This window comes from Plectropomus leopardus, chromosome 17 (genome assembly GCF_008729295.1).
Source record: "Plectropomus leopardus isolate mb chromosome 17, YSFRI_Pleo_2.0, whole genome shotgun sequence".
Lineage (NCBI taxonomy): Eukaryota > Metazoa > Chordata > Actinopteri > Perciformes > Serranidae > Plectropomus > Plectropomus leopardus.
Window position 1 is genome coordinate 26824378 of NC_056479.1, and position 12888 is coordinate 26837265.

Genomic DNA, 12888 nt, shown 5'->3' on the forward strand with positions numbered 1-12888 from the left:
AACAGGAAAAAAAACTCAGCAGAGGTCAGCAACGAGCTGGTTTATAGTAAATGAGGTGAGGCTAGTGGCCAGAGAGCAGGGAGATCATTGGGAAGCAAAGCTAATTATGCCCCGAGCATTGCATTACTGCCTCTGCTGTAGGATACCTACATTCACCATCTGCTTCTTCATCACCACTGAAGAGTTCACACATACAAGCCTCAGGCTAGATGGCGGTTCAGCTGATGATGAATGGTAACATATTCCTCCTAACTTTAAATTATATGTAATTATACATTTTCTAGTACTTACAATTGTCCTGGGTAGCGGCCAGTGTAGTGCATATAACTTCACTTATGCAAAATCTTTTCCCTTGCATTCTGTTAATTTCCGCTGATGCAACAACCCAATTTCCACATTTTCCAGAGTGTCTGCAGGTCTTTTAAAAAATCTTAAATTCAATTATACAAATATTAGACCTCATTTCTACTTTGCAGGAGCGCCAGTGTTCCCGGTTGACATTACTCTCTTTAAGAGGCAGTAACGGGCTGAGTTTTTAATCTAAAGTATTATATGAAACTTTTCAGACCTTAGGAGTTTATTGGTGCCAGTCACCTCTTGACCTTAAGATATCTGAATGAAAATGTGTTCTTCATCTTCCTTCAAGTCTCATCTTTACAAGCATACCCACTAAGGTTGCAAATTTTAAGCACGTTAATCAACTATTGGTAAAATGAATGACTGATCAATCGATTATTTGAATAAACCATTAAAACAAAGCTTATTTCAAACAATACCAAATGCATTTTCCCTTCAATCAAAGCTCACAGCAACATATATACCTTAACTGCTTTGCAAAGCCTATTGATTAATCGATCACATTTCACATGTGAGATTAAACTCGTAACGACTTATTAAGCGAATTTCAATTATTATCATTTCTAATACCCACTTAATGTCAGTCCAATGCTGTATTTTTGCATGCAGTACAAACGTGCTGTTGTCCTTCAGTGTATTAATTATCCATCTTTTAATGTCTTTTTGTCAAAATAACCAAGCTCTTCTGCATGACGTCCGTATTTCTAATGTTAATTTAATTTAATGTTTATTTAGAGGGGGACACAGTGTATTAATGAACATCAGTATAAAATACAAATGTAAATATGCAGGAATTAGCAGGAATGTATATTTACCTGGCACGTAACAGACAATAGAAACATCAAGAAAGAAAGAAAAAATGTGCAAGTTGCAAAATTCAACACGTGTTGGTTGCGCACATGTATCATGGATCACTGAATAAAAGGATGAGGAGCTATATTGCAGATACAGAATCCATACCATCCTTACTTTACATGTGCACTTACCTTTTGGCAAAAACTAATTTACCTAACTCACTCTAAAAACCATATTCAGACATATATCCTACTTACATTTATACTTACCTGCAATGTCTGAATAAGAAAAAGATTTTTGGCCAGAAAGTCAGTGTTAAAACTGGTAAAAATAAATAAATAAATATGAGAAAAGGTCTTAAAAAGCATTGAATTTTAGTGTCTGATACCTGTAGACACATTTTTTTTCAGGTCAAATCAGAAGAATATGTGAACCGTGCTTTTGGTCAAGGCTGTTGGCAGACTTCATTAGAACAAGAGCATGATAAGAAAGTGAGTGGGTGATTGTGTGTGTGTGTTTTAGCACTCGCATGCAGAGTGTGTGTGTGTGTGTGTGTGTGTTTTAAGTTTAACAAGTGTATCAATTAGTAATGTTCCAAAGTCTTCACAAGTGTGTTTGTGTTTGTGTGTGTGTGTGTGTGCATAATTGTGGGTGGTTGCCTGCAGCACGTCACCCTGCAGTCATCCAGACCAACTGCTATTCTCTCTCACACACACACACACACACACACACACACACACACACACACACACACTGACATGAAAGCCCATCAAAGTGTGATGACATAGTGCCTTCTCCTCCCCAGCTGTCTCCATGCTGCTCTCCAACAGTGGACTGATGGACCAGCTGCAGACGGTCCTCTCCTCCTCCTCCTCCTCCTCCTCCTCCTCCTCCTCCTCCTCCTCTGCTCCATCCCTCTCTCCATCAGCCTGTCCTCCCTCAGCCCTGCTGTGCTGCAGCCATCTACTCCTGTCCTCCCTCATTACCTTGCAGCACGTTCACTCTGCTCAGGTACACAGTTCGGCTTTGCTCTTATCACAAGTTCCCTATAAGGACTTAACACAGTAAAGGCACAGTCAAGGGCAAGACACTGAACATACGGTAAAGCAGAGCATAGATTCAGAAAGCAGAATATAAAACACAAATTCATTCGATGCATATCACATAAGGCCGTGTTATAAAACAATGCACTTTCTTCTCTGCTCTGTGCTGGCACCGTGGAGATAATACATTCTCACTAGCAATGAGACATTTGGTCGTAATCTTGTTATCCGTCTGATACTTCCCTCTCTCCCTTGTTATTTCGCTCTCTTTTTCTTCTTTATTTAAGGTCCAAAAGAGCGTCAGTTGGAGCCTGGACGCAGCTGTGCGGCGACTCCTTGTTCAGAAAAGAAACACAGACAATCTCTTGCTGGGTAACAAAGTCAGATTTTTCAATTGATGATTATTTTTGCCCTGGCAGACAGAATATAGCAGTTCATCAGCAGGGCAAGCGCAATGCTTAGATAACTGTGTGTGTAACCTGACGAATGTTGCCTACTTGCACTGCTCATGTTTTCTCTTTTCGCCCCGTTTTGTTTTTGTCCTCCCAATTTTGTGCATTCTCTTAATCTCCTCTCAGCTTCATATTTTTTGTGCTACTCCATTTTACACTGTCCAGTGCAATCACAGTCACAGTCAAGGAGCCAAAACTGATATTGCAAATTAAGATAACGCCTCTGGGTAAAAGCTGACAACCTATTCAGCATTAATATCCAATCCCTTTTACATAGAGCCTTGTTGTCATCTCAGAAAATTATTTTTCGGTCATTTTTATCAATTTATATAGTCCAATTTAGAATTGAGTTTCTGATATTACTTTTGCTATTTGAATAAAAGCTGAAATCATATTTTTTTGGTAAGAAGGGACCCATATGGTGGCTGTTGTTTTGATTTTCTTTTCTGGTGACTATTAGAAGCACATTGTGTTTGAATAATGAATTCATTCTATATGGTCAAATAGTGCAATTAAATGTAATATGCATGTGCTTATGCAGCCCGTGCAGCCTGGTGCAAAAAACTCATTTGACAATGCAGACATGTACGATGAAGAAATAGACCTTGATCACGATAATCGGCCCAATGCATGATGTGAATCTCACAGAGCCATTGTGTTAAATATGCACAGAAATTGTATTAACATTTTATTATGCCTCCATGCCGACGATAGGCGTGGCCGGAGACATTATGGTTTTGGGGTTTCTATCCCATTCTTGTGAGCGCAATGTTGCAAATTTGGCACCCAGACTCCATTCCCGTTCTAATGACCACGACATCTCCAGATCATCTTCAGGAAATTTCCTCAAATTTGGCATAAACTTTCACTTGAACTCAACAATGAACTGATTAGATTGTGATGGTCGTTGGTCAAAGGTCAAGGTTGCTGTGACCTTGTCTGTCAAATTTTTTTGAATGCAGTATCTCAAGTTCGCCTTGACTGATTCTCTTCAAATTTGGCAAAAACCTTCTCTCAGACTTCACTGTGACTTGTCATTCGTTGTGTTTTACTTTTTTTCGTGTGTTTTTGTTTTTGTTTTACTTGTTTTGTTTTTTCTTTTCCTTTTATTTATTTATTTTTTACAAATTTCTTGCTAATTTCTGGGTCATCTGCTCAATGTCTTCTTCCCATGTTTCCGACAGGAATCAAGCCAACCAGTTTGTTCAGGTTTCAGATGGTTAATAAATGTCAGTAGAGTTTGGTTCAGATTTAGAGACCTCAGAACAGACTAACGAGGTCCCCCTCTGTTTGGTTTCCACGTACTCCTACACAGGTAAAGTGGCTGTTTGTCAGCGTTTTATCCTGAGTGGAGTTAACCAAACCCCGAGCCTGAATTTCACACACTTTCATTATATTAAGTGGCCCACATCCCGCTGCAGCACTCGGAGACAGATCATCCCTGCTGCTCCTGTGTCTGTGTCTGTCAGCTGGATAAGTGGCCTGTCAGGGTTGCTGTGATGTATCGGCTCCCTCCCTCTACCCGCCTATCTCTCTTTCTTTCTCTCTCTCTCTCCTCACTCCTCCGCTCACTCAGCCTCCAACCATCCCTCCCTCTCTGTCTATCTCTGCGCTGCGTCTCTCCTCCCTCTCTTGTGCTGCCACTAATTGAGTCCTCCCTCCCTTGGAGAGCTCTAATCTCAGTGTACATGGCATAAATGCAATTCAGATGGCTGCCGGCTCTCAGTCTGGATCCCTCTGTGTTTTAGCAATCATTTTGGCCTTGCCTCTCTCTTTATCTTCATCACTTTGGTCCCTCAGTCTCGCTGACCCTCGTTCAACCCTGTCTCTCGCCGTCTCACAAACTCTCTGTCTTTCTGTCACATATCAATTCAAAAGAAGCCCTGAGTATCTTTCAACTGTAACGCTGCCTCTCCTCTGTGCTTGTATTCCCTCCGCTACCTGCTTTTAACATCTATTTCAAACTTTCACTTCTCACTCTGTGCGCTTACCCACTCCTTTCTGTTCCACCGTGCACCTGTTTCTCTCGTGGCCCTGCACTCCACATTTGTTTGCTTTCTTCTTTCTCTCGCTCTCCTGTGTGTTTGGGCGTTCTATCTTTTCATAATTCCCTTTGGTTTTGCAGTCATTTACCAGCCCTCCTGTCTCCCTTCTCTCTTTCACTTTCTCTTCCCAGTCAGCTATTTGAGGTTGCTGCAGGCTCTACTTGATGCCGACCTGGCATCAGCAGTGGTGTGTCTGAGCACCGGTCCTGGTCTGGTCGGGCCCAGACCCCTCGAGGTGGAAGATGGCGCTTTGTATCCGCTTGGTTCCAGAGGAGCCCAGTGTCTCTTGACTGCTCTCAGTGGACTTCTTCTGCAGGTAATAATTGAAGGGGATCAATCTGTGTGTCTTTGTGTGTGTGTCTGTGTCTGTGTGTCTGTATGTGCTTAACGGTGCACACAAACAAAAAAACATGTAGGTGTGGACAGGAAACTTAGAAGGCAAATTAGAGATGTTCCGGGTTGTGCTCAACCATTAAATGGGACATAATTATTATAATTATAATAATTTTATAAGTTTCTCCTATTCATATACTGGTATGATGCTGGATGTGCATATTACACACAGTCAAAATTATAAAAATTTACGCTAAACGTGGGTAAAAATGCTCCCAAAAGAATCAAAGACCAGGTTTCAGCCTGATCTGAAATGCTTGAAAGTTTGCAAAAGTGCTCATATCTTTTATCTAAAGTTGCAGTGTGTAGGATTTAGGGGCATCTACTGGGAGAAATGGTACATAATACTCCTGTTTTAATTTGTTTATTTTACCTGAACTTCCGGTTCATCCGTTCAACTTTGCAACGAGTTATGCAATGCAATAACATCACTTTCAGCGCCTGCTGCATCATAAGGGAGCCAGTTCCTACTGGCAACAAGCACCTATGAAAGCAAAAACAAAAAAATGTTCCTTTTGCAATTTTGCAAAATATGGCTTTTTTAGAATCCCCTCTAATACCACCTCATGCAAGCATAAAAACTTTTTTGCAATAAATGGGAGAGTTTTTAAATTGATGTGTTTCCATTAGGCATATTTTATATTCACTATTTCATTTTGCACAATGTGAGGGTTAATGGAGGGTTCCTGCCCCCCTACTCACCGAGCCCCCCGCTTGGATCACACCCATCTTTAAACTCGGACATTGCTGTGATCTCAACAACACACCAATAAAGTTTTCTAACTACATCTTTCACGGTTTGGACACTATCACCTTTAGAAGCCACTGACAGGCAGACATATAAACACCTGGCAACATTCTTATATAGCTTCTGCCATAAAAAAAATCACTGTTAACAAAGTTATTCTTATTATACTATTATCATTATCATTATTATTATTATTATTATCATAAGTGTGTTAGCATCATTAATGTTGCAGGTGATGAAGGTTTAATCCATAATGATACAGTATAATTTATAAGTTGATATTTTGTATTAATTAGCTGAGTCTGTAACAAGGAGCTAACGCTGTCAAATAAATGTCATGAAGAATATTGGCTTCCAAAATGTAGTGGAGCAGAAGTAATAGCACGTACATCAAAGGAGTACTTAAGAACTGCACTTAAGTAAATGTGCTGAGTTGTATTCTACTACTGTTTTTTTATTTATTGATGAGCTGTGCATGTCTTTAAGTGGACCTCAGCTCTGTTTGAAACAGGATGAAAAGAGGAGCTGCATCAGTGGACAGCGTGAGAAACATTGTCTAAGCTAAAAATATAAATATTTACCTGAAAATAACCATAACATAACTATTTAAGCTAACAGTTATACAGTCGAATAAATATTGGTACAGACAGCTCAGCTGTTGTTGCCGTTGAATCGTCTATGGATTTTACATCAAGAGAAGAATTTGAGTCAGCTCCAGGGACTGCCATTGCAACATTTCATTTCTCACATTTCTTTTTTTGTGTAAAAGGCAGAAATAACAGAAAACACCTACAGTAAAAATCTGTGCTGTAAGGAAAGGTGGTGGAGTGCTACCAAAAGTATTGTTTCTCAGCAAGTGACGGCTGTAAAGTTAGCTGTTCCAGTGTTATAGGAAGGTTTGCACTTCACAACAGTTGCTTGAATTCCATTAAATCTCTGTCAAGCAGTAACGTAACCATTTTATACTAAAGCAATTTATTTAAGTGTGGCTCGGTGCACAGAGGTGTATAATGAAAAAACTAAAAGAAAATGCACACATATTATAGTGAGGTACTTGCACTCTGGTAGACAATAGAGAAAGGAGACTCCAATGCAGTTTTTTAACTTCCTAATTCAATAAATCAACACATATCGACTTATTCTGGATCCTAACAAATGCACTATGAATAACAATGTGTGCAGAGATGTCGATTTAAAGCAGGCGTCTTCAAAGTTTTTTAGGCCCCAAAGCTCAAAAAGAGACAGAGCAGGAACCCCTGACAACATATATTGTGTAAAACTGCAGCTCTCACCTGCAGCAGCACTTGAAGCATTAGCTTCACCGTCTGCACTCTCGTCAGGGGTTTCTGAGGTTATGTCAGAGTCTCTTGCTCGAAAAGTTAAAAAACAATACACTGTGGTTCACAAGAATGTCTGCACACTTGGAATAATAAAGCAGGCAATATGCCAATATGTTTCATTAGTACATAAATGTTAGCTAACTAGTTTGCCTTGCCGTTGTGGCCATAGATATAAGCTTGCTGTGATGCATCCGGGGGGACGCCATATTGGTAGAAATGAAATTGGTAGATTTAGAACTTCTTTTTTTAAATATATGGAAAAATGTCCAGGAAAAAAAAACAGGAAAAAAAGTATTTATAACTAGCATATTTACATATTTAAAATTATGTTATATAATTATAGGATTTTAAAGTACTTTTCAAAGTGTAGTTTACCTTGTTAGTTTCTTTTTTCTTTCCTTCTTTATTTATTTATTTATTTTAATTTTAATTTTCAGTTTGTTTTCTTGTACTTTTTACTTTTGTCTTGCTAATTTTGGGGTAATTTTTTTCTTTCTTTGCTCATTGCCTTCTGCCCTTTTTTTGTTAAAAAAAAAAATCAAGCCAAGCTGCTTGGGTTTCAAAGGGTTAAAGGATTAAAAATATTCCATCATGAGATATCAGTGCGCACATCTATCCTCACCACAAAGATACGTAACCATGTGTTCACACAGTTTTGTTCCTAAATGCTGAAATGATGATGCCTCGCCTCTCCTGCTTTACTTTCACTCCACCTTTTATTCTGTAGCCGAAAAGTAATCTCTTAGATCTTTACAGCATGACACCGAACCTGCTCCCCACCAACAAGGTTGTGAAGAAAACGAGATTTCGATTGATTTAACAGTTAGCATAATGGAACAGCACACAGATCCAGAGCAATCTCAGCTGTCTCCTTAATGTTATTACATGTAGCTGCTGTATTGACCTGAAAAAAAGCAGACTGGTGTCCAAGCAGCATTCATTTAACAATAAAAAGGTGAAGTTCTACTTCTCCTGGGTGGCTGCCAGTTCAGAGCAAGAACCAAAATTCAAAATATGATCCAGTGCACAAAATAAGGCAGTAAACAGACTCTTTATCAAAGATATAATAAAGAACTTTATCTATAAACGTCTGCTGTGCACCCAACTGCTACATATGTTCATACTTACACAGGCCTTTGATTTTATAGTTGTTTTAACCTGGTAATTCTTTATGATCACAACAAACAGAGGCAGTGCTCTATATAAATATGAAGCACTAAAATGCTCCATCACACAGTCAAGTATATCGACTACCGCCTTCACTGCCATCACTTAATGGCCAAGTCTGAGCTGCAGTCACACAACAAAAGAGGCATTTTTTTCTGTATGACTGAAGATATTGTGAATCAATGCATCACAAGGCTTGCAGGACTTATGATTAGCGTCAATACGAGTAGTGGTAATGTATTTTTATTGTCCATTAAAACGGCAGTAATATGCATTTTGAACACAGCTCACTTCTAAGACTCCTTGTTCATTAAATAGACATGAATCAGATTAATTTAAAGACCCTGACATACGGCAGAACATAATGAGAGCATTGTGATACAAGACACGCTGAACAACAGAGCTTTAGAGACCCTAAAGAATGCCAGATGGTTTGTACTGAAACTTGAAAATGTTGAAACAGTGCAGGCAAATATCAGACTTTCCCTGACATTTTGTAAAAGAGACACACATTTTTTCTTTTTTAAACGACCATGACCATGATAATCACCGTGCTCTTTAGTTGACCCGTTGAATTTGTCTTTAAAATAAATAAATAATAAATAAATATTCCTACATGCACTGATGTTTTTTAGTTATATTTGATTCATATTTTATTTTACTGGTGCTGATCATTTTAACTCACTCTGAACAAGCAACTTGAAAGAATTGGGAAGGAATTCTTCAAATTCACAACAATAAATTTAGATTTAAGGGAAAGAGCACCCCAAAGTCAAAAAACATATTTTTCTTCTTACCTGTGGTGCCGTTTATCACACTAAGATTTTTTTGGTGTGATTTGTAGAGTGTTTGAGATATCGGCCATAGAGATTTTTTCCCTTCTCTCCTATATAATGAAATTAGATTGCATCTCATCTTGTGGTGCTCAAAGCGCCAGAAAAATACATTAGAAAAATTTAACAGCAATGTCGCTTTGCAGAAATCATAACCTGCTTACTCAAGATGAAACAGACCTTGTTGTGAGCAGTTTTATGTAGGAACTATTTTCTTTCTCCTGAATTACACCCACCAACGGTATCACTGTTCAGAGGGAAGTGTGCATCTATTGCGAGCTCACCTACAGCAAAACTGAGCTTTGTACAACGCATCTCAGCTGAGAATGCCATTAATATTTACATCTCACATTGCAAAGGGCTTCTTGTCCATAAGTAGATGAACGCTTCCTTTCTGAGTGGTAGAGTCACATAAGATAGGGCTGCATTTTACAGATATTTTCTCTATCGACAAATATGCCTTTTATTAAAATGATTAATCATTAAGTCTAGAAAAAGACCCACATAATTTCCCAAAACTCAAGTGTCATCTTCAGTTTGCTTCTTTTGTACAACGCCCAGTCCAAAACCTAAAGACTCACTAACTGTCATAAATAACAAAAAAAACCCAGCAAATTTCAACTTAAAAAAGCTGGAACCAGCAAATGCTTTTAAATAACATAAACAATTCATCAATTATCAAAATAACTGGTGATTAATTGACTTCAGATAGAGTAATCGAGTCCTCGTTGCGGCTCTATTTAGTGAGTTTTTCAAAAGTATTTTTTGATTCTTTGCCATCTAATTTCATTATATCTGAGAGAAAGCAAAAATATGCACTTTTGATTTGAGGTGAAGTGGCCCTTTAACGAGGAGTTCTTGAATTAACAGATAATCAGAGATTATCCAGACACACATGGATTATAAAGTAGCTAAATGACTTGTTCTGCCACAGATACTGTGGCAGGTCATTAAAACTCGACAGCCAATGCAGACACAAATATGTAAAAACCATCAGCACGCTGCAGCCCTTTGCCAGCGGCAAGAGGTCATCAAAATGATGTTTGAACCAGAGAAAAGGTTTTCAAAGTTGTCAAGGGAGGTCGTGTAGAAGCTTGCGATGTATTTGTAATCAAATAACCTGAAAAAAAAACCGCTTCCGGCTAATGAAGTGTAATACCACTGGGCTCATTTTGGTGCTCATTTGCATGCAGAATGCAGCCACGGTGTGAGACCCAGCTCCTCGTGCACAGCGGCCAATACCACACCATCTGGTTCTAATAATGATATAGTAAATTAGAAATGCTACAGATACCAGCTTTAAAGTTAATTAGCAGTGCTTCAATCATGGCAAGCAAACAAAAACATTAAAATACACATTTGAAAACACTATAATTATATATATTCAACAATACAGATGATGTGGATGAAATACAGAAACTGTGGGATAATTGGGTATCGTGCGTGTTGTATTTCGGGTTTTTTTATCCAGTGTCTGTACTGCAGCATGCCAGCCTCTGGTTCCACACCACTGGCATTTCTTCTCTGTGTAAAAGAGTGCAGTGCTGAACTGAGCTTTGGCTCTATGGTTCAGTGCTCTGTAGTCTGCTGTTCAGCTGCTGATATGAGTAACAGTTCCCTACTCCCTTCCTCGTGCCTCTGTTTCACTCTCTTTTCCTCTCCATGCTCTGGTTTGGTGGCAGCAGGAGACACTGCAGCTTCTTGCTTTTTCTGTCTTCTCACTTTCTGTCCCTTACTGCACTCATTTTAACCCCTGCAGCACCCAATAAGGTAATAACTCCCTGAAAATGTAATAAAATATATATCTAACCTAATTGAAAATGTAATAAAACCCAATAATGCAATAGCTATAGCAGTCTATTGTAACATTTTGGAAATACAAATTCTAGGCTTTATGAAGAATTAAATCTTCGTTTTAACTCCTGTAGCACCCAATAATGAAATAGTTCCCTGGAAATTTAATTATTTGCTCTTAACCTGATCGAAAATGTAATAAAATCCAAAAATGTAACAAGGTGACCAATAATTTAGTTAAATGATATGACTTAACATAAGAGCTTTATTGATCTTTATTAGTAATGTAATATTCTAGTTGTTGTTTGGTTTTTTTTCAAAACTAATGTTATAACTACTTTAGCAGATAAAGTAATAATACAAAAAGAAACTAAGTTTTACTTTTTTTTAGGAAATAAAAAAGTGTGCGAGATCTGGCGGCCTGTCGTTACACCGATACAGCTTAAATATGTGTTTTCATTTAGGGTCAGAAATGTGACGTAGCATTAGTGTACAGTACAGTTCTTGTACAGTTATTACAGTATCAGTCAGGATATTTTATAATACTATTGGTAAAGTTATAATATTATTTGGTTTTATTACATTTTCAATCAAGTTAAGTGCAAATTTTATTACATTTTCATGAAGTTATTACGTTATCGGTTGTTACAACCCCTCCCAATAATGAAAAAATTCCCTGAAAATGTAATAAAATTTTGTATTGTTATTAAAATATCAGAATACTTTAGTGGTAAAAATATTACATTATTAGGTTTTATGACATTTTTGATCAAATTAAGTGCATTTTTATTACATTTTCAGGGAATTATTACATTATCGGGTGTTACGACCATTCCTTTCATCTCTGTCTCATCTGCCATCATCTCATCTCTCTCTTACCCCTACTCACTTCACCTCCCTCGCTTTCTTCATCCCCTCCCACTCATCCTCTTGACTCCTTTCTTCTCCTATCTCCTCCTCTCTGCCTCAGGATTAGGGTGTAACTCTCTGCTGTCGTCTATATATCCGCCTGGCCTACTTCAGTATTTTTGGACACTACATAGTGCTCACTGCCAGCCGCCGCTGTGGGAGAGACATGCATTATTAAAACCCCACTCAGTCGCTCTCTCCGGTGTTCCCTTGTTCTCCCTTTTGTTTCTGGTTGCATTTCTGTCAGTTGGCGAGCATGTGTCTGTGGGTGTGTTGTCCAAGTCTGCTTCCATGGCATCTGTTTATGTCCATTTCTGCCAAGTCAAGAGCACATGGGCGGACATTTCTGTATCTACCATGACTTGCAATGATCTGATATTTTTGAGCTGCGAGATGTTCCTTTTAATGGTATACTTGACTTCTCTCTTATGTCTCACCCCATCGTGTCTCCTCAGAAGCAGGAGTTGTTGCTGAGAGCTTCTGTGAACTGTCTGAGCTCCCTGCTGGGTTTCCTTCAGAGGCACAGCCCCACTACAGGTACCAGACAGAGACAGCTTGGGAATGAGTGAGTGTAAATGATCAGTGCATGTGCACATGTGGAGAGAGAGTGACGATAGAGGGTGTGCATGTGCGCAGGTATTATTCTTTCTTATTATCTCTGTCTTCAATGCTGTAGCATGCATCTTTCCTTTTTTTAACATGCCTGCTGTTTGTCATTCATTTTCACGAATCGCACCAGAAGAAACAGAGTGAATTTATACAGAATTGATCCGTATTAGCCATCCAGACTTGTCATTTTTCTCCAATCTGTGTTTGTTTCCTGTGTCTGTTAGCAAAGTACGTGGTGTGTCAACCTTGGAGTCGATTCCTCCTCTACTACCTGCTCAGCTCAGGAGAGAGCTGCTGTCTGCACCCTGCCATTCTCAGGCTCAACACAATTGTGAGTCTCTCACAGTTGTGCACGCATACACACACGCACACACACACACACACACACACACACACACACACA

At 38.8% G+C, this 12888-nt stretch overlaps 1 protein-coding gene across 1 annotated transcript in view; it reads left to right on the forward strand.

Moving 5' to 3' along the window:
• Nucleotides 1-12888, forward strand: part of LOC121957230 (meiosis inhibitor protein 1) — an 81283-nt gene that overhangs the window by 56454 nt on the left and 11941 nt on the right. The window contains exons 25-29 of the mRNA XM_042505769.1: nt 1958-2163; nt 2483-2567; nt 4824-5008; nt 12332-12413; nt 12710-12816. Coding sequence (XP_042361703.1) covers nt 1958-2163; nt 2483-2567; nt 4824-5008; nt 12332-12413; nt 12710-12816 — 665 coding nt within the window. The remainder of the gene's footprint in view (nt 1-1957; nt 2164-2482; nt 2568-4823; nt 5009-12331; nt 12414-12709; nt 12817-12888) is intronic.